At 35.1% G+C, this 20,914-nt stretch overlaps 6 protein-coding genes across 7 annotated transcripts in view; 2 read left to right on the forward strand and 4 right to left on the reverse strand.

Annotated features, from left to right (window-relative positions):
* Positions 1-1,154, forward strand: LOC110226416. Of its 2 annotated transcripts, none has more exons than XM_021018170.1 (5): positions 1-183; positions 281-452; positions 642-718; positions 810-1,000; positions 1,092-1,154. In XM_021018170.1, exons 2-5 carry the CDS (start codon positions 433-435, stop codon positions 1,131-1,133), a joined length of 330 nt encoding a protein of 109 aa, XP_020873829.1. In that variant the 5' UTR covers positions 1-183; positions 281-432; the 3' UTR covers positions 1,134-1,154. The 2 variants fall into 2 exon arrangements, 1 of the variants encoding a protein (XP_020873829.1); XR_002330439.1 differs by having other exon boundaries at positions 4-183; positions 800-1,000; positions 1,092-1,106.
* Positions 1,155-7,335: 6,181 nt separating this feature from the next.
* Positions 7,336-9,192, forward strand: LOC9303829 (protein ODORANT1). The gene is made up of 2 exons (XM_021018013.1): positions 7,336-7,842; positions 8,356-9,192. The coding sequence occupies exons 1-2, from the start codon at positions 7,580-7,582 to the stop codon at positions 8,894-8,896; spliced, it is 804 nt and encodes a 267-aa protein (XP_020873672.1). The 5' UTR covers positions 7,336-7,579; the 3' UTR covers positions 8,897-9,192.
* Positions 9,193-10,486: 1,294 nt separating this feature from the next.
* LOC9303830 (FAM10 family protein At4g22670) lies at positions 10,487-13,211 on the reverse strand. Its single transcript, XM_021017835.1, has 10 exons — positions 12,867-13,211; positions 12,558-12,612; positions 12,312-12,467; positions 12,066-12,234; positions 11,910-11,974; positions 11,690-11,830; positions 11,480-11,596; positions 11,004-11,336; positions 10,844-10,901; positions 10,487-10,758 (listed from the first exon to the last, which is right to left on the reverse strand). Exons 1-10 carry the CDS (start codon positions 12,974-12,976, stop codon positions 10,661-10,663), a joined length of 1,302 nt encoding a protein of 433 aa, XP_020873494.1. The 5' UTR covers positions 12,977-13,211; the 3' UTR covers positions 10,487-10,660.
* Positions 13,212-13,480: 269 nt separating this feature from the next.
* LOC9305885 lies at positions 13,481-14,833 on the reverse strand. The gene is made up of 3 exons (XM_021018125.1): positions 14,119-14,833; positions 13,828-13,941; positions 13,481-13,732 (listed from the first exon to the last, which is right to left on the reverse strand). Exons 1-3 carry the CDS (start codon positions 14,339-14,341, stop codon positions 13,587-13,589), a joined length of 483 nt encoding a protein of 160 aa, XP_020873784.1. The 5' UTR covers positions 14,342-14,833; the 3' UTR covers positions 13,481-13,586.
* Positions 14,834-19,561: 4,728 nt separating this feature from the next.
* Positions 19,562-20,823, reverse strand: LOC9305886. Its single transcript, XM_021018126.1, has 3 exons — positions 20,200-20,823; positions 19,909-20,022; positions 19,562-19,813 (listed from the first exon to the last, which is right to left on the reverse strand). The coding sequence occupies exons 1-3, from the start codon at positions 20,420-20,422 to the stop codon at positions 19,668-19,670; spliced, it is 483 nt and encodes a 160-aa protein (XP_020873785.1). The 5' UTR covers positions 20,423-20,823; the 3' UTR covers positions 19,562-19,667.
* The window catches only part of LOC110226184, a 646-nt gene continuing 476 nt past the window's right edge, over positions 20,745-20,914 (reverse strand). Inside the window, exon 2 of the mRNA XM_021016906.1 lies at positions 20,745-20,805. Coding sequence (XP_020872565.1) covers positions 20,745-20,805 — 61 coding nt within the window. The remainder of the gene's footprint in view (positions 20,806-20,914) is intronic.

Raw genomic sequence — 20,914 nt, forward strand, 5'->3', positions numbered from 1 at the left:
AGGAAAAAAATTGTTTCGCGTTTTTCTCTCTCTCTCTTTTCTCTGTGACTGAGAAACCAAAGAGAAATCTTCTCAGTCTCAAATCTTCGTCTCCTCCGTTGATTGTTTAAGTTGGTGATCGGAGGATGGCATCTTCATCATCTCAACGGATGGCGGCTCTTCTCAATCCAATTCGCTTCTCAGGTAATCCTTACTCCGACGACTTTTTCCTCAATTCTTCGTCTTTCTCAATTGAATCTGGAAATCGTTATCTTTTTCAATTTCATTGTAAATTTTGCAGCTTTGAATCAAGTGCTCTTTTTTCTAAAAGCTATACATGCAGTTGAATGCAGAGATTGGAGAATTTGATGAAGCCTTTGCAATTTACAAGGGATTAACCTTTTTTCCAAGAGGTAGAAGTAAACATTGAAGAACTGAATTTGGCACTAAATAATGAGCAGATGGATAACGAGGTAAGGAACCACATGATATGGTGTCAAGCTCCTTCATGAAACTAAATTGGATTATGTGATATAATTTATTATGAAGTTACCTTGATCGAGTTGGTGAAGAAACAAATCCCGTTTGTCAACTAGGTGATCTGCATATGCTTGAATTTGGGAGACGTTTTCTGCTCATGACATGTGTATTTCTCTCTACAGATTTCCAAAGCAAAGTTTGACCTTGTGCAAACTGTCCAAGAAAATGCAAACGTTCGTCACAAATTGTTCAATCCCTGGTATATTTTTGTTCCTACTAGCACTAGTGCTAAGATCAAAATTTGTGTATACACTAGTTTAAATGTTTGTTGTGGAGACAGGGAGCTTTAGAAGAAAAGAAACTAGTACTTGGGGAAACAAAGAAAGCTGAACACTCCAGGAAAAGGCGGCCATTCTTAACTCGGCGCAAAAATAAACCTGCAAAGAAGAAGGAGGAGAATGTTCATGCCACGGTTGATATTGGGCATAATGATGGGCAGAATTTAAGTAATATAACTGTGCCTGAGGTTGTAAAAGCTTTGGTATGGGTTTCATTTGTATTAGTGGTATATTGTGACTCTCCACTTCTGAAATTAGGCCTTCTTTTGATCATTGTTGTAAATCATTTTTCAGTCGCTTAAGTCAGAACTTGACAGTGTTAAAAATTACCGGTGAATGATATGCCTTGGGGTTATTGGAGTCGGTTACTTTTAACAGTTGATGGATGGCTGCTTGAAAAGAAAATAGCAAGCAACGATGTTGACTTACTGAGAGAAGAAAGATAGAAGAATTCATGATACGTATCTTGACGTCAAAGATAAGAATGAACGTGATGCCATCTCTGCATTTCTCATGATACATTGTAGGGATTGATTTTGTTGAAATCTATTATTTGTGTTTATTTTGAGCTTTGATCCCAACTCTTGCATGATGTTTGGGATTCCAAAAACTCTTTTAATAGATTTTGACTCTTGTCACTTATTCACTTGTTCTCACAAACTCATACCACACACGTTTATACTCATTAGAAAATTGATCTTTTCTACTTAATCCAAACATTCAAATCTTTTCTACTTCATCCAAAAAGTTTTATATTTTCTACTTAATCCCAAATTTCATTTTTGCCACTTAATCCAAAAATTCAACTTCGTAATGGTCACTAGAACTCGACTTCGTGATCGAGCTATGCATCAACAATTGAAGAAGGATTTGGTCGAGCATATATAGACAAAATTTTCTAGAAATCAAGTTTAAAACATTTGTGCTTTATGTTATGTATCTTATAAATTGTATCTCATGTATGTTTTAAATTTTTTAATTTGCAACAATTATTAAGTTTTCTAAAATTACAAAATTAATTTTTATATTAATTTTTTTCTTCTAAGAACCACATGTTAAGAGCCTACCATTGGAGACACATAAATCTTAAAACAAAAATACAATATCTTAACTATAACTTTTACAAATTTAATAATTAAATACTCTTAAGAGCCAATATTAAGAGACCCTTGATAATCATGCTCTTATTAGAATATGGACTTCCAACTCAAAACCAATTGGCAATGAGTGGAGAGGTCCATATCCCTTATATATTACTTAGGATCTCTTCCAACTTCCGATGTGGGACATTATGTCCTAATACGCCCCCTCGAGATGATGGCTCTTTGGCCATTAATCTCGGAATGTTCGGGCTTAGATCGACGGCATCAATTTTGGGCCTTGTCGATGATTAGACCATCTTTGGGTCGGATCGGGTTGGACATGTGTGGATCGGGCTCTGCTACCATATTAGAATATGAGCTTCCAACTCAAAACCAATTGGCAATGAGTGGAGAGGCATATATCCCTTATATATTACTTAGGATCCCTTTCAACTTCCGATGTGGAACATTATGTCCTAATAGCTCTTACTAGAAAGCTATAACCATTGGATCTTACATTAAACATCAAACAATCCGAGAATTTTCAAATTGAAAAAAAAAACCTGAAGAAAAATAAAATTCAAGTTAGTGAAGAAAAATAAAATTCAAGTTAGTGAAGAAAAATGGAACTTGATTGGCGAAGCAGCGACGATGGTTGGTTCAAATGTCCAAAACCACTATTTTTTGTTGTTAATTGTTTAAGTCAAAAGCAGCGACGATGGTTCAAATGTCGTTGATCAACACGGGTGTGGGCTTGATTGCACTAAGTGAAACTATTATGGGCCTAAATATAATTTCATAAATTCGGCCCTAAAACATTTGATCATCGCGGTACGTACAAGACCCAACAAGAAGATCCCCATTTATTTTTCAGCAACTGAACGGGAAGTGGTTTAGGAAAGGACTTTTGAATCGGATGCGCTCGCCCAGCGAGAAAGGCCAAACCCATTGGAAAACATTTTCTTGAGTAGGTCCGGTTAGATATTTAAATCATTTCGATTCAAATACTCAAATAGTATCTAAGTAATACTGTAACAGTAATAACTAAAAAAAATTCTCATCAATGTTTTATTTCAAATATCTAAAAATAGTTAATTACTTGCTATTCGTTTCAACGTTTATACAGCCAATTAATTAAGTACAAAAGTATATTTGAATTATGATTTAAAAATATCATTATAACAAATCTATAGTATATGTGTTGTTTAATTTATAACCGGATTTTTAATTTTATTTTGGTTTATAACCGATTTTTCTAAACACAAAACTAGACTAATATTTTGACTTTTTGAGCATGCAACATCTTATGCAAATTGCAAACTATGTAGTGACAAAGGATATAATATGTACGACTGTTACCAATATTAACACTTTCTATAACATGTAACATAGCTAAAAAAAACAAATATAGTTTTTATGTGAATATGAACAATAGATAATTATGTTAAACAGATAAAGATTATAACATTTCTTAAGAATAATTACAGAAGATGTAAATATTAGGGTTTTAGTTAGTTATTACCTCTGTTCTTTTATAAATGATCTTTTAAGCTTATATTTTTGTTCTAAAATAGATGATGTTTTTTATTTTTAATGTAATATTAATTAGTTTTTTTAGTAGTTTTGATGATTTATATTATGTAGATTATTTTTTTATTGGTTGATTAGATAATAAATGATATTTTTATTTAAAAATAAATAAAAATTAAATAATTTTTAAATTTGTGTGTATTTTCCTAAAATATCATCTATAAAAAAAGGGAACAAAAGTTATAAAAAAAGGGGAGTAGTATTTAAATAAATAAGTAGTCTACATAAAGGGAACAAAAGTGACTTGACTAACAATAGTGCCATATCTTTATATTTACAGTTCCGTACATACATACCCAGACGGCCAGACGAATTTATTATATATATGCATGCATAGTATAATGACGATGGCATTACTCGTAAGTTACGTAAGTGGTGACTTGAAAATGGGATTAAAGCAAGACGTTGATTTATACTTTTGATTAAGGGAACAAGCGATGATTTAGAGTCTTGAATCTTAATTAATCAATAATTAGCAAATGAGAGTTGTAGAGAAATAGAAGAAAGTGGTGGGGTTTAGAGCGGAAGTCTCGATTCCTAAGGTGTTGAAATGTCACTTTTATAATTGTGTTTATTGAGTTTTAGATTTTTATAATTGTGTTTATTGAGTTTTAGACATTTAATACAATATATATTCTCATTTCGAGATCTTTTTTATGTAGATGAGGGGAGGACGACCTCCCATAGTCCAATTTGTTTTAATCTTGTTTAGAATATTTTTGTTATCACATTAAATACTCTGTGAAATATTTTCTCCTATTTTATCTTATTTTCTCTGTCTTATGGCCTTATGGATTAGTCTTAATCACACGCAAACATACACTTGCGACTTGTGTGTGTTACATTTTTTCTAGCGCCATGATTAACAAAGAAGACAAGAGACAAAGAATCACATTGTGTCTGGGGCCAGGAAAATTTTCGTGGCCAAGAAGTGGGAACATATATATTTGGGGTGGACAAATCGTAATTAGAAAAAATATTGTTTTATTTTGAGCAGTAGAGTAGTAGTACTAAAACACAAGTCAAAGAAATCGGAATCAAGAAAAATAATGCTAAAGCATTAATTACAAACTAATTTCGTTGAACCGAAATTCATCATTGAGCAGAAAAACAAAACTTCTGATTCCATACCATATGAACATAGAGAGGTTTTAAAAGAAATAATAGTGTAAAATATCCATTTTGATTATCCGAATCCATTCGAATGAAAGTCAACAAACTTTCTTTTTAAAAAATGGCATTTCTCTTGAATGTCCCGAATTGAGTTTTAAAATGTAACATATAAACTCCCAAAACCTAAAAATGTGTACATATTTAGAATCTGGTCACATCCCTTATTTCGGTATGCTAAAGACTTTCTCGCTACTATATCCGCCTATTTCATCATTTAGGATATCAATATTTACAATAACAATTTTACGGGATTATTACCTAAAATGCCATTTAAAAAAAAAAACTTATAAAAATATCATTTTTTTAATAGTTTACGGATTTTCCCTTTTTTAACACTTGAAAGTATACGTATTTATGATTTTTTGGTAAAAATACGTACTTTATATCAAATACTAAACCCTAAGAACAAATGGAACCGACTAAACCCAAACATAACGAGTGGAACGTATGTGAAATCATATTTTTGGAACATGAAAAGGAGCAAAATCCATAAACTATTCAAAAAGTACAAAATCCACAAATGTCATTATAAAAAGGACAAAATCCGTAATTAATTCCAATTTTACCAAATATATATATATATATATATATATATATATATATATAATAACAATTACCAGCATTAATATCATATCTTAGCATACATTCTTTCATGGAAGATTTTTGAAACATTCCTGATCCGATTAAACAAAGAACTGATCGTGTCACAAAATCACATTCTGAAAAAAATGTATATACTATACTATGATAAGACGAAGAATTTTAAATTAATATTGAAAGATAGACTAGTTTGTAACCAAACCATGAACCAAAATTGCAAGTCACCCACAAGTCGCAAAGATTAGAATCATCAAAAATATATTGATACAGTGGTCTTTACGTGTACACCTATGTGTCAAATGGATATTCGTCTATACTTAATTTTCGTATCGGCGACAACAATTTTTTTGCGGCAATTCATTATTGAAGCTTTTAAGTTTCTTCTATGTTATGTAAAAAAAAATCTTACCAAAAATAGAGACACGTATATACTTATTAGGTTTGTTACGGTTGCCAAAAAAATGGTTTATCGCAAATTCGCAATGGAGTATGGACTGAAGATCTCAAACTAATTTGCCATACATTTTAAACCGGACCAAGCCGATTATTTGAGATTTTGAAAAAAAAAAGAATATTGGACAAATTCTGACTAATCTATGTAAAATCGGTTTTGTGAAGACTGGATCATGATTTTTATTCGTGTTTATATCACAATAGATAGCGATAGTGACAACAACTATTGTTTGTTCGTTTTAGAGTCGGTGATTTATCAACAGTTTTGGTGACAAATTTAAGTGACTAACAATTTAAAATTGCACTAGTCTTATAGTTATCAAAATCCTTTTAATGTTAAAATTGATACATTACTTTAATTTATTGATGTGATTTTGGAGAGAACTGCTGGTCAACTTTCTTTTCTATTTAATTTTACTGATATGATATTTGTATAAATCTATAAGCTTATACTTTATAGCATTCATGGTAAAAATACAAACTATATATTTATTTGAAACTTAACAAGTATATTTGGGTAAAAGATGTATGAGTCGCACGTGTGATTGCGTACCTTTGCACGCATCCTATCCTTTCACATTAGTTCCAAAGTCATTTTCACAAAACAAATGCAACATCTCCAATACTCCTTTCTATGATCATATTAGTGACAGATTTGACAAAGTAGGAAAAATTATATTTCTTAACCCTAATCATTTCTGACCAAAAAAAACCTGAATCATTATTTATTAAAGTAACCTTATTTTACAGAAACCTTAATTCTTTAGCTGACTATAACTCCTAATTAAAATGAACCATTCAATATAAAAGTAAATAAACCGTAGTATGTATAAAGTCAGATACAAAAGATCTTCTTTGAAACTGTTGTCATTTCCCCATCATGACATCTGTATAGGTACCTTAAAAATAATTCTGATCTATATGTACTTTTGTATGAACGAGTAATCCATAATACTTATTTAGATCATATATTCTTCTTCTATAATCAATGATAAAGTAGTGAATACGGGTATATATACTAAAATACTCATTCTGTTCCATTTTATTAGATGTTTGGACTAAAAATATATAGATTAAAAAACAATAAATTTTTTCTCATTTATTTAAATTCAACTAATAGAAGAAGATACTGCATAATTAAAATACTGAAAAATTATTAAATTAATATAAATCATGCATTGAAATTAGAGAAAATCTTATATAATGGAACAAATGAAAAGGTGTAAAATATCTTGTATATTGGGACAGAGGGAGTACTTTGTTAAAAAAAATTTGAATAAATTTTAAACTATTTAAAAATATTTATTAATTGTATTTCCGTCGATAAATTAAACTAGTTAGAATTCAACCACTACATCAAGAGATCAACAAGTGGCAATATTTTGAGTATGATTGATAATCTCTTACAGCTTTCATTGTTATCATTCACATATACAATACCAAAAAGGATACAAAAAAATAGTTTTAGCTTTTTGTATTGATTTTATTCGCTATTTTTACTGTTTTTAACTTTTCACATACCACTAACCACTAAATATTTTGTATTGTTTTGTGTAACCAATCCGACCATATATAATACCTTTACAACCGCTACTAGTAAAAATGTCTTGCCATAATATAATGCAACTACATTTTTAATAAGAATTATTTAAACTCTTTTGAAAATATAGAGATGTAAATTTTTTTTTTCTTCTGAAAACAATTGTGGGGGAAAGGTGTGAGAAGGTTATATATAGGTGGGTGAGCTTTGGTAGGCTTTTGACATAACTTGCAAGCAGTTGAGATTTTCCATCCTCAATAACTTTAGTTTTCCATCTCTCTATACTCTTTATTTCACATCCCCATATAACATAATATACAATCACACATATCATTTAGTATTTAATGGGGAGGCAGCCATGCTGTGACAAGCTAGGGGTGAAGAAAGGGCCGTGGACGGCGGAGGAAGACAAGAAGCTCATAAACTTCATACTCACCAACGGCCATTGTTGCTGGCGTGCTTTGCCGAAGCTGGCCGGTCTCCGCCGTTGTGGAAAGAGCTGCCGTCTCCGGTGGACTAACTATCTCCGGCCTGACTTAAAGAGAGGCCTTCTATCTCATGATGAAGAACAACTTGTAATTGATCTTCATGCGCATCTCGGAAATAAGTAAGCCTACATAACGAATCATATAATAATTCCATTATTTTATTTTTCTAATTCTTACTTAATGATTTATGTCACATATATGAATGGAGGCTTAACATTTTCAAATTTATGTTAAAATTAAAATTTTACGTTGTAACAAAAACTAGAGACTTAAGATAAACATTAGTTTGGATCATGTATGTTATTCATAAAATATAAAGCTAAGTCAATTGCATGTGATCCAACATGTTTAGTGTATTTATGTGTTATGTAAATTATGCCTAATAATAAATTAGATAGTTCCAAATAAGTTGGTCCAATAAGTAGAACAAGTTTTGATTTGCATTTTTTCTTTGAAATCAACTTCAAGACAAAGTAACGTCCTTCTCTGGCAAAGATAATGTTAACTTATTTTGTCAATCTTCTTGTGTTTCTATTCCAAGATTATAACATATATATATCCACCAACACTTTATAAAATATTATAAATTCTTGTGATTAATTTGTTTTTTAAAACCATTGGTTGCATTGTAGGTGGTCTAAGATAGCTTCAAGATTACCTGGAAGAACAGATAACGAAATAAAAAACCATTGGAATACTCATATCAAGAAAAAACTTCTTAAGATGGGAATCGACCCTATGACCCATCAGCCTCTACCACAAGAACCTTCTAATATAGGTAATTCCAAAACCATTTCGTCGAATCCAGCAGACGCTATATCAGTGGAACCAAAGACAACAAACACCAAAGACGTGGAGATAAGTGGCACGACAACAGAAGAAGAAAGTAGTAGCACGGTTACTGATCAAAACAGTTCGATGGATAGTGAAAATCATCTAATTGACAACATTTATAATGATGATGAATTGTTTAGTTACTTATGGTCCGACGAAACTACTAAAGCTGAGGCCTCGTGGAGTGATAGTAACTTTGGCGTTGGTGGAACATTATATGACAATAATATTTCCGGCGCCGATGCAGATTTTCCGATATGGTCACCGGAAAGAATCAACGACGAGAAGATGTTTTTGGATTATTGTCAAGACTTTGGTGTTCATGATTTTGGGTTTTGACTGTTCACCATTATCATATTGGCAACTCTCTGGAAGATGTCACAAGCATGGAGGGCATATACATATATGTGTACATTATATATAACATATATACACGCATACAAATCATAAACATATAGTAGAAGATAATACATCCATGTAAAGCAGTAAGTGTGCACCATGGTTTTCAAGTATTATTAATTAGGGTTTGGTAGGGTTTCGTCAAAGTCAAGAATACATATTAAGTTTACTTTCTTTGTTTTGTATAAATTATTCACATGTTAACAAAGCCCGAGGAAATATAATATGTTTCAATATTAGGGTCCAACGTTATGTTTAAACAAAACTCTTAAAATTTGAGACACTAGTTCTCTCCTGCATATCTTTGGATATTGTATCATTGTACTAAACAATCTTAAGAGAAACATTAGCATACAAACTAATGAAGATCACATTATTTTGAGTGTTTTGTACTTTTGTTATAAAAAATACTTCAAAAGTATTTAGTTTTTGTTATCTTTAATCATGAATATACATTTAATATTCCTTAATTACTAACACATCATTCTTTCTAAATTTTACATAATATGTAGCTTGAAATTTCATAATAAATTACATATTTATTACTTTAAATTTTAAAAATTCCTATACCAATAATACTTTATTTCATTCCACAAACAAGATGTTGAATAATAAAAATAAAAATCTATCGTAGGTTTAGTTCTGTCTTCAACACCGAACTTTGGACGATTCGGAATTTAAGATTCGCTATCAACGCGTTTGAATCTTCTAACTTAGAAGAGATGTGTATCTATTACTTTTCATCTTTTTATAATTGTATTGATTTTCAAAGACTATATGATTTTGGTCACTTAAAATGCGTATGAAAAATAGTATGTGGAGGAGTTTCCCAATGTACTTCCACATCACAAACCTTTCCTCTGTGGAATTAGTTGTCGCACCACTAATTTTTTTTTTTTTTTTTTTTGTAACGAGAACCAATACTTTTTTTTATTAATTTAATCCATAAGTGAAACCATTTCTCATATTGTGGAGACACAGTTTGGAATTGCATTTATCATATCGTTTTATGTTCACTAGTTTATATTAGTGTAGAATAATAGTTACAGGAAATAGATTTACTTATTACCAACCAAATAACTCCTTAAACCCAAAATTTATGTATTTTCTACCCTGATGATATCAAACGAGTCAAATAGTATCTTAATTGTTTGAAGAATAAAATTCAAAGGTTTAAATTTTGAGTCAAATCATTTGAAATGAGATGATACGACAAAGTTAAATGTGAATGCAACAAACCCGTCAACACTGGACTTGTATATTATTTGGTCTCCTACATGTTTGTCAACGAACTAAACGAAGAGATCCCTTGGCTTCTTATTCTTCACATTAAAAGCCCTTTAAGTCCACTCAAAGATTTTTGTTTCACAAAATATTACATTTTTTTCTCTTATATGGTACGGATTGCTGACTTGCAGTCTACTCAACAATTATTGGATGTGTCATATGAATTTTCGTAACAATTACCCTCTTGTTCATCTTTCAATGTAAATAGATTTTAAGGATAATGGTCCATGTATACTCGGGAAGTGAAACACGAGAAAAAGGGTAAATTACTAACGAAGAGAAAAGAGCTCTGTTTTATTGTTTTAAGTTCCTCTCCAACGAAAACATAAAAGAAAAAGAAAATCTCCAACATATCTCTTTTCTCACGCAGTTAAACACAGAAATCGGCAAAGAGAAGAAGAAAACTTGTTGTTTTGTTTACTGAGGTCCTGCAAATTTGCCCATCATCTTTGCAATCACCGGAGCCACCTTCGGATTCGCCTGATGCTTCGCTAGGTTCGCAGGGTTCTTCATCACTGTTAACATTCAAACAATATCTCAAAAATACTCTGAAAACACATTAGAGTATAACATTAACTGCAAATTTTAATTGACTCTTACCATCTTGAAGAGCAGCCATGACTTCTGGGTCGCTAAATGCCGTCATTAGCTCAGGATCCTGCTCACAAATATCAAACCAATCTCGCAATGTCAATCTCTTCTTTTGCAGTTTAACTTCCTAAAATCTGGACTTTTGTAATTCACAAATAGTCACTCTTACATTCAATATTTTGCTGAAGTCCATACCACCAGGCATACCGCCACCACCGCCTGCACCTGGCATACCACCGCCCATTCCGGGCATACCACCACCCATTCCTGCGGGCATACCACCGCCCATTCCTGCAGGCATACCACCACCCATTCCCCCTGGGAATCCACCGGGCATACCGCCCATTCCTCCTGGGAATCCACCGGGCATGCCGCCCATTCCTCCTGGGAATCCGCCAGGCATACCTCCTGGGAATCCGCCGGGCATACCTCCTGGGAAACCGCCTCCTGATGGTCTGCTAGATGATGACTGTTCTTCTTTCTTAGCTTTATCATAGGCAGCCTTACAGAAAGAGAGAGACATGTATAAGCTCAACATAATTTAAACAAAACCCAAGTCTATAGCTAAGTGATAAGGTCAATACAAAATTGAGACTAATGTTATCGAAAGATTATTCTGATCGATCTCATGGTCTAGGAAGCTACCTGTGCTTCAGCACGGCGACGTAGTCTATCACGTTCAGCCTTTTTGTCTTCTCTTTCCTTACGTAATCTGTCATACTTTCTACGGTGCTCCTCAAGCTTATGAGCATTAGGTTCAACCTACAAAATTTGAAAAAAGTTTGTAACAGAATCACGCTAATGCATTGTTAAAGAATCAAAAGAGATTAAACAGATAGAAAAACCCGCACATACCTTTTTGAGAACAGCACTAATTTCCTCATCATAGTCTATTGTAGATGCAAGGTGAAGGTCTTTTGCAGCCTCTGCCCATTCTCCAAGCATGGCACGAGCCATACCCCGTGACTTGTATCCCTTGGCAGAATCAGGGTTAATCTGTGATCACAAACACAAAAACGATTCAATATCATCACCATAAAACAAAATTCCCAAGGAAAATTGTAGACCATTGTACCTCCAATGCTGCGTTTGCATCTCGAATAGCAGCGTTTGGTTTCTTCAACTTAATGTAGACACTAGCTGAAACACAAATATAGACAATCAGGCTCAGAAACCCATCTGATGGACCCATCTGATGGAAGTTAAAAGAACAACATCAACTTGTACTAACCTCTGTTTCCATACATAATAGCTGAAGTCGGGTTCAACGTTATTGCCTGAGTTAAATGCTCAATTGCTTCATCAAAGTTTCCTTCAGAAAGGGCCTCCATGGCTTTGCCCTTAGCTTCTTGAGCAGCTTCGCGATTCTCATCAGTCACCTCCACTGATGAATCCCCCATCTGTATCAAAAGCAAGAGAGTCAGAAACACATAATCAGAGAGAAATTAGTAAATAGAAAGCTTAGTCATCATCGTACCTTCTGAGGAGGATCATTATCAGGTTCAACAGTGTCTCCTTCAAGCTCTACATCAGATTCAACAATCTCATCATCTTCTTCTTCTTCCTCCACTTTCGGTTTCGGTTCTTCAGTTTCCTCCATATCATCATCACTCTCTTCCACTACGAAACTCCTCTGTTAAACACAAACAATCAAGTCAAAAACAAACTCTTCTGCAAAAACACAAACGAATTCAATTGAATCAAACAAAACAAAGGTGTATACCGGTTTGGTGTCTTTCTCTTCATCATGAACACCAGTAGGTATCTTAGCACCAAGACTGAAATCATAAAGATACCAAAATTCATCAGAAACACATACACTTTTTCACTAAATCCAAGAAATTAAAACCAAAGACAAGAACTTTCATCCACAAGAGAGTAAAGGGTTTATCAATTCCACAATACATTTCAGTATGAGATCAGGGCAATACACTTTGTACACAAACAGAGACTCAAAGATCAATACTTTACTAAACCTAAACCATCACAGATACAAACTAAAGCATAAGAAAACGATTAGATCGAAGCAAACCTCTCGAGATAGTCGCGGAAGAAGGAGAGGGAAGGAGTAGTGAGAAGAGAAGGGTCAGACTTGCATTGATCGATGAAGACCTTGAGTTCGCTAAGCTTCGTTGAATCCATCCTTTGAGAAAAAAATCTGCTTCCGATCGGCGAGAGAGAGAAAGAGGAAGAGTGTTGGTTTAGGTCTGAGTGTTAAAAGTCTCGTCTTTTTCTGTTTAAGTCGTGTGTTTCGATTTCGAGAATTTGGAGAAAAAGGCAAGTGAATAAGGGTTTCTTCTAGTACCTTCTAAACGGATAAGCATCGCCGGGTTTTGGACCGGCTTCATGCTTTTTTATTTGCGGAAAATCGAATTGAACCAAACCAAAATGTCAAAATTGGAATAAACCGACTGATATTTTTGTTTTGTAACTAAACCGACTGATATTTTTGTTGGCGAGTTTCATAATCACAAACTCATTTTTCTAGCTTGGTATTTCATGGGCCATTATAAGCTCATCAATATGGCCCAAACAAAGTTAAAACATACAAATAAACGTCTTTTTTTTTTTGGAATTCAAAGAATGCAAATAAACGTTAACAGATGCAAAATCATGCAATCATATAAACGTACGTGATTGTTTTGGGTTCACAGATTTTCTTGGGAGGAAAAATTAAGAAGAAGAATAAGAAAAATTACATAAAATTTGGTGGGTTCACATATTTTCTTGATATGAATAAAAAATAACTAAATCAAAACATAACAAAGACCAGACTTGCAACCAAACCAAACATAGCCATTAATGCAGCAACCTTGTTCGTTGTTCCTCCATTTCCCTGACTCGTGCCATTGCCTTTGCCGTTGCTACTGCTGCTTCCTCCTTTCTTTTCTTCTCCTCCTTCACCACACAAAACCAAAATCAATTAGTTACCATGAACGCACCATTCTTGTTTGAAATTACTATAACATAAAAGAGTTGGCCTGGTAACGTACCTTTACTAGTACCGTCGCAAGAGAATTTGTCGAAAACGCCGCATTTGGTTGTGATTGCTTTGGAGTAAGGTCCAGTGATGTTCGCAACGGCCGGATTTGCAATGTAGTTATCACCAGTAGCGGACCTATGTGTATCAAAGGAGGGTCAACTGACCTCCTTAAATTTCAAAATTTCTTGTTAATAGCATAGGTTATGTATATTTAAATCTAGCACAATTTGGTTTAATGATATAATGTTATAGCAATTTGACCCGGGTAATAAAATATCTTGGGTCCGCCCCTGGTTATCACAAAGGCAAGTGACTTGCGTTGAGGTTGCGGATTTTAGATCGGTGCAGCAATCTTCTGTTGGCGTCACACTACCGGTTGCGAAACACTTTTCGAGCAGGTCAGGCATAACCGTGGCACATTCAGGAGTCATATCGGGAAACATCGGTGACTGTGGGTCAGCTAATAGCGGAGCAATCGCAACCGCTAGAAACACAACTGCTGAAATTTGGTAAATGTAAGCCATTTGATCGTCTAAAACGTTGGCAAAAACAAGAGTTTTTTTTTTGGATTATTATTATCTCACTTTCTTTTTCGTATGTGACTTCTTAAACACTACATTTAATTTATATATAGGAGTCTTGGCATGTAGATTGTTGGTTACTAATTATTAAATATACATATATGTTTTACATAGTTGACCTAAAAACCTACAGCTTTCTTCCGCGAGTACCCATGTTCTTCGCATTTTCTTTGTTTTGTATTTTATTTTTATGTTATGACATGTTCATGTAATATATGGAAGGAAATCTGTTAAAATAAAACTAGAAATATGTAAAATGGAATGTTTAGCGAAGAAGTTGCCAAGGACAGATTAGAATGTCGAAAAACATTATAAGCTGGACGGCGCTGACAATTCAAAGATATGTTTCATTAATATAATCAAGATTCTTACGATATCATACAACTAATTAGCAATCTTTATTAGGATTATAATAAAACTGATCAATCATTTAGATGGAATCGACAGTTCATTCTAATGATGTGTGAAGAAAGCCGATTACTATTACAATTTCAATGCCGTTGACGTGTGTTGTTTATTCCTTCTAGTGGAGGAAGGAAAATTATATGTATATATTATATATATATATATAAAAGAAGAAAAAGAAAGTGTCGGCAAGAGATAACACACAAGAAAAAGAAAAAGAAAAACAAAAAGAGAGAGAAGAAGAAAAGAGAGAGAAAGGGGATTTCGGCCAGATTATTCAAGACAACGTTTGAGGGCTCTAAAGTGTTCTGATCGGGCTGATATTTTGTGGATAGCTTCGTGACTCAGTGGTCTTCAGATTCAACGGTGGAGATTTTGTTTCAACGGTTGGTTTGTGAGAAATCCGAGTTTTAGCGTAGCTGGTCGCCATAGTTCTTCAGCTGGTGTGGTCTTGAGTGTTTGAAAGATCCAACGGTGAGTTCTTCTCGGTTTGAGCTGAAATTTTGCAGAGGTGTTCCTGACCTGTTTATCTAGGATTTGTACGGTGGAGATTTGATTTGGTGACCGGAATCTTAGCGAACCTAGGGTCGTTTGGAACTGCTTATTTCTAAGCTCTTGTATTGCTCTCTTGCTGAGTTTTCTTGTGTTTGGAGATTGCTCTTTGGAGCCTTAGTCTCTGTATCTGTTCTTGTGGAACAGGGAGGACGTGGTTGTAACACTCATACATTTGATATAGTGGATTTTGAGTGGACTACGGTCCCGTGGTTTTTCTTTCTCACATCGAGAAGGTTTTCCACGTAAAAATTGGTGGTCTCATTTACTTTAAGTTTTTGAAGTTATTGCTGCCAAGTCCATTGTATTTTCCTCACAAGGTTTACATTAGTTCGGGTGAAACTTTAGTCCGCTGCGTAATCGTGTGTTGTTTCCCCAACAGAGTGGTATCAGAGCCAGGTTGGTTTTGAGCTTTGGGTTTGATAACTTTGGGTTATTAATTTGCTTCTGTGAGCAATGGAAAATATGGGCAGGATGGAAAATATGGGCAGAATGATAAGCTTGAATGGTTCTAATTATCATCTATGGAAAGGCAAGATGGAAGATTTGCTTTTTGTGAAAGAATTTCATGTTCCAGTCTTTGAGGAGAAGAAACCTGTAGAGAAGACTGATGATCAGTGGAAGTTGCAACATCGCCAAGTGTGTGGTTTGATAAGGCAATGGGTAGATGATAATGTGTTGAATCATATTGAAAATGAGATTGATGCTCGTTCTTTGTGGTTGAAGCTAGAGCAATTGTACGCTCGGAAGACCGGGAATGATAAGATGTACATGATCAAGAAGTTGATTGAGTTGAGATATCAGGAGGGAACTCCAATGACTGATCACTTAAATGTATTTCAGGGGCTGCTCAATAAACTGTCTGATATGGGAATCAAGTTTGAGGATGAGATTCACGGTCTGTGGCTTCTTGGTACACTACCAGATTCATGGGAGGTGTTTAGGATGTCTCTTTGTAACTCTACTTCGAATGGTGTTATTTCGATGGATATGGTGAAAAACAGTGTCTTGAATGAGGAAACTAGAAGGCAGTCAAATGCTAGTTCCTCAAGATCAGATGTGTTAGTCACTGAGTCAAGGGGGAGGAGTTCATCTAGAGATCCCAAGAAAGATAAGAACAGGAGCAGGAGCAAATCTAACAAATTTGCGAATTTAGAGTGCCATTATTGTCATAAGAAAGGGCACATAAAGAAAGACTGCTGGAAGTTGAAGAAAGACAAGCAGCAAGGGAAGCAAGAAGAAGTAGATCGTGTGACAATCACTGACGATCAATTTCTCATTCTTCTTGAAGATGATGCCATTAATGTATGTCAAGACACCAGTTGGGTGGTTGATAGTGGAGCTACTACTCATGCTACATCACAGCGGGATTTGTTCTCTACCTATACTCCGGGTAGTTATGGTTCTGTGAAGATGGGGAATGATGGTTTGGCTCAAGTTGTTGGCATTGGTGATATTTGCTTGGAGACTAGTATTGGGACTAGACTTATGCTTAAAGATGTTAAGCATGTCCCAGATCTTCGGATGAATTTGATATCTACGGGAAGACTTGATGATGAAGGTTTCTACAGTTTACACGGCGGTGGTAAATGGAAGCTTTCACGTGGTTCTTTGGTTGTGGCTCGAGGGGAGAAGCTTTCATCTTTCTATTTGATGCAGGCTAAGGTCTCCAAAGACAGTGTTAATGCTTTGGAGAATGATCATGCCATGGAATTGTGGCATAAGAGACTCGGTCACATGAGTGAGAAGGGAATGTCTGTGTTGTCTAAGAAGGAAGCTATTCCAGGTATCTCCGGTTTGCACTTGGATAAATGTGCGCATTGTTTGCGGGGAAAACAACACAGGGTCTCTTTCAAGTCTTCTGCACCTTCTAGAAAACCTGAGGTACTTGATCTGGTTCATTCAGATGTGTGTGGTCCAATGAAAACAAAATCTCTTGGTGGTGCATCATATTTTGTCACTTTCATTGATGATCATTCAAGGAAGTTGTGGGTTTTTACTATGAGGACGAAAGATCAGGTTCTAGGATACTTCAAGCAGTTTGTGGCATTGGTTGAGAGACAGACGGGAAAGAAGTTGAAGTGTATCCGCAGTGATAATGGTGGTGAGTATTCTGGACCATTTGATGTTTATTGCAAGGAACATGGTATTAGACATCAGTTCACGCCGCCTAAGACTCCACAGTTGAATGGGTTGGCTGAGAGGATGAACAGAACTATTGTCGAGAGAATGAGATGTTTGATTTCACAATCAGGCTTGGCGATGACTTTCTGGGGTGAGGCTTTAAGCACGGTTGTTCATGTGCTGAATCTATCACCGAGTGCTCCATTGGAGGGTGATATTCCAGAGAGGGTGTGGACCGGTAAGAACGTTTCTTATGGTCATTTGAGGGTCTTTGGGTGTAAGGCATTTGTTCATATTCCCAAGGATGAAAGGTCGAAGCTTGAGATGAAGTCGCGACAATGTGTGTTCATTGGTTATGGTCAAGATGAGTTTGGATACAGATTTTATGATCCCGTTGAGAAGAAGCTCATTAGGAGCAGAGATGTTGTGTTCATGGAAGATCAAACGATTAAGGACATTGACAAGTCCGGAAATCCAACTCAGAGTTATGAGAGTTTGATTGATTCAGTGGTTGCTCCTTCTACATCGGTTCACGGTCAGGTCGAGGATGAGGTTCAAGTTGATACACCTGGTGCAGATGCTCCCGCACATGATGATGATATTGGTGATCATGATGACGATCATGGTGAGACACCAACTACCGAGACCCTCCTATTGTTAGAAGATCTGAGAGAGGTCTAAAACCGTCGACAAGGTATGATCCTAGTGAGTATGTGCTACTTACTGATGGGGGAGAACCTGAGAGCTTTGATGAAGCTTTAGAGGATGAACACAAAGATGAATGGCATGATGCCATGGGTGACGAGATGGATTCTTTTGCAGAGAACCATACTTTTGAGTTGGTAAAATTGCCTAAGGGCAAGAAGGCATTGCTTAATAAGTGGGTGTACAAGATTAAGCATGATGAGACCAGTTTGTCACCTCGATACAAGGCTAGATTGGTTGTGAAAGGGTACAGCCAAAAGAAGGGGATTGATTATGATGAAATCTTTTCTCCTGTTGTGAAGATGTCATCCATTCGGGTTGTACTTGGATTGGCAGCGAGCCTTGATCTAGAGGTTGAGCAAATGGATGTAAAGACTGCTTTTCTTCATGGAGATTTGGAGGAAGAGATTTACATGGTACAACCGGAAGGCTTTGTGAAAAAGGGCAAAGAGGATTTAGTTTGTCGCTTGAAGAAAAGTCTTTATGGTTTGAAACAGGCACCAAGGCAGTGGTATAAGAAGTTTGAGTCAGTTATGGGGGAGCATGGTTATAAGAAGACTACTTCTGATCATTGTGTGTTTGTGCAAATGTTTGGTGAAGATGATTTTATCGTCTTGCTATTGTATGTTGATGACATGTTGATTGTTGGCAAGAACTTGAGCAGAATTCAAGAGTTGAAAAACCAGCTTGGAAAGTCCTTTGCCATGAAAGATTTGGGTCCAGCGAAACAGATTCTTGGTATGAGAATTGTTCGAGATAGAGGTGAGAAGTTGATTTACTTATCTCAGGAGAGGTACATTGAAAAGGTACTTCAAAGGTTTCACATGGACAAGTCTAAAGTTGTTAGCACTCCTCTTGCTACACACTTTAGATTGAACAGTCAACAGAGTCCAAAAACAAAGTTAGAGAAGGAAGATATGGCACGGGTTCCATATGCTTCTGCAGTTGGTAGCTTGATGTATGCTATGGTCTGTACAAGACCTGATATAGCTCACGCTGTTGGTACAGTTAGTCGTTTTCTCTCCAATCCTGGAAGAGAACACTGGAATGCTGTGAAGTGGATTTTGAGATATCTTCGAGGGACTTCTGATCTGGAAAATCGAATTGAACCAAACCAAAATGTCAAAATTGGAATAAACCGACTGATATTTTTGTTTTGTAACTAAACCGACTGATATTTTTGTTGGCGAGTTTCATAATCACAAACTCATTTTTCTAGCTTGGTATTTCATGGGCCATTATAAGCTCATCAATATGGCCCAAACAAAGTTAAAACATACAAATAAACGTCTTTTTTTTTTTGGAATTCAAAGAATGCAAATAAACGTTAACAGATGCAAAATCATGCAATCATATAAACGTACGTGATTGTTTTGGGTTCACAGATTTTCTTGGGAGGAAAAATTAAGAAGAAGAATAAGAAAAATTACATAAAATTTGGTGGGTTCACATATTTTCTTGATATGAATAAAAAATAACTAAATCAAAACATAACAAAGACCAGACTTGCAACCAAACCAAACATAGCCATTAATGCAGCAACCTTGTTCGTTGTTCCTCCATTTCCCTGACTCGTGCCATTGCCTTTGCCGTTGCTACTGCTGCTTCCTCCTTTCTTTTCTTCTCCTCCTTCACCACACAAAACCAAAATCAATTAGTTACCATGAACGCACCATTCTTGTTTGAAATTACTATAACATAAAAGAGTTGGCCTGGTAACGTACCTTTACTAGTACCGTCGCAAGAGAATTTGTCGAAAACGCCGCATTTGGTTGTGATTGCTTTGGAGTAAGGTCCAGTGATGTTCGCAACGGCCGGATTTGCAATGTAGTTATCACCAGTAGCGGACCTATGTGTATCAAAGGAGGGTCAACTGACCTCCTTAAATTTCAAAATTTCTTGTTAATAGCATAGGTTATGTATATTTAAATCTAGCACAATTTGGTTTAATGATATAATGTTATAGCAATTTGACCCGGGTAATAAAATATCTTGGGTCCGCCCCTGGTTATCACAAAGGCAAGTGACTTGCGTTGAGGTTGCGGATTTTAGATCGGTGCAGCAATCTTCTGTTGGCGTCACACTACCGGTTGCGAAACACTTTTCGAGCAGGTCAGGCATAACCGTGGCACATTCAGGAGTCATATCGGGAAACATCGGTGACTGTGGGTCAGCTAATAGCGGAGCAATCGCAACCGCTAGAAACACAACTGCTGAAATTTGGTAAATGTAAGCCATTTGATCGTCTAAAACGTTGGCAAAAACAAGAGTTTTTTTTTTGGATTATTATTATCTCACTTTCTTTTTCGTATGTGACTTCTTAAACACTACATTTAATTTATATATAGGAGTCTTGGCATGTAGATTGTTGGTTACTAATTATTAAATATACATATATGTTTTACATAGTTGACCTAAAAACCTACAGCTTTCTTCCGCGAGTACCCATGTTCTTCGCATTTTCTTTGTTTTGTATTTTATTTTTATGTTATGACATGTTCATGTAATATATGGAAGGAAATCTGTTAAAATAAAACTAGAAATATGTAAAATGGAATGTTTAGCGAAGAAGTTGCCAAGGACAGATTAGAATGTCGAAAAACATTATAAGCTGGACGGCGCTGACAATTCAAAGATATGTTTCATTAATATAATCAAGATTCTTACGATATCATACAACTAATTAGCAATCTTTATTAGGATTATAATAAAACTGATCAATCATTTAGA

The sequence above is a fragment of the Arabidopsis lyrata genome, assembly GCF_000004255.2.
Source record: "Arabidopsis lyrata subsp. lyrata unplaced genomic scaffold ARALYscaffold_7, whole genome shotgun sequence".
In the NCBI taxonomy this organism is placed as follows: Eukaryota; Viridiplantae; Streptophyta; class Magnoliopsida; order Brassicales; family Brassicaceae; genus Arabidopsis; species Arabidopsis lyrata.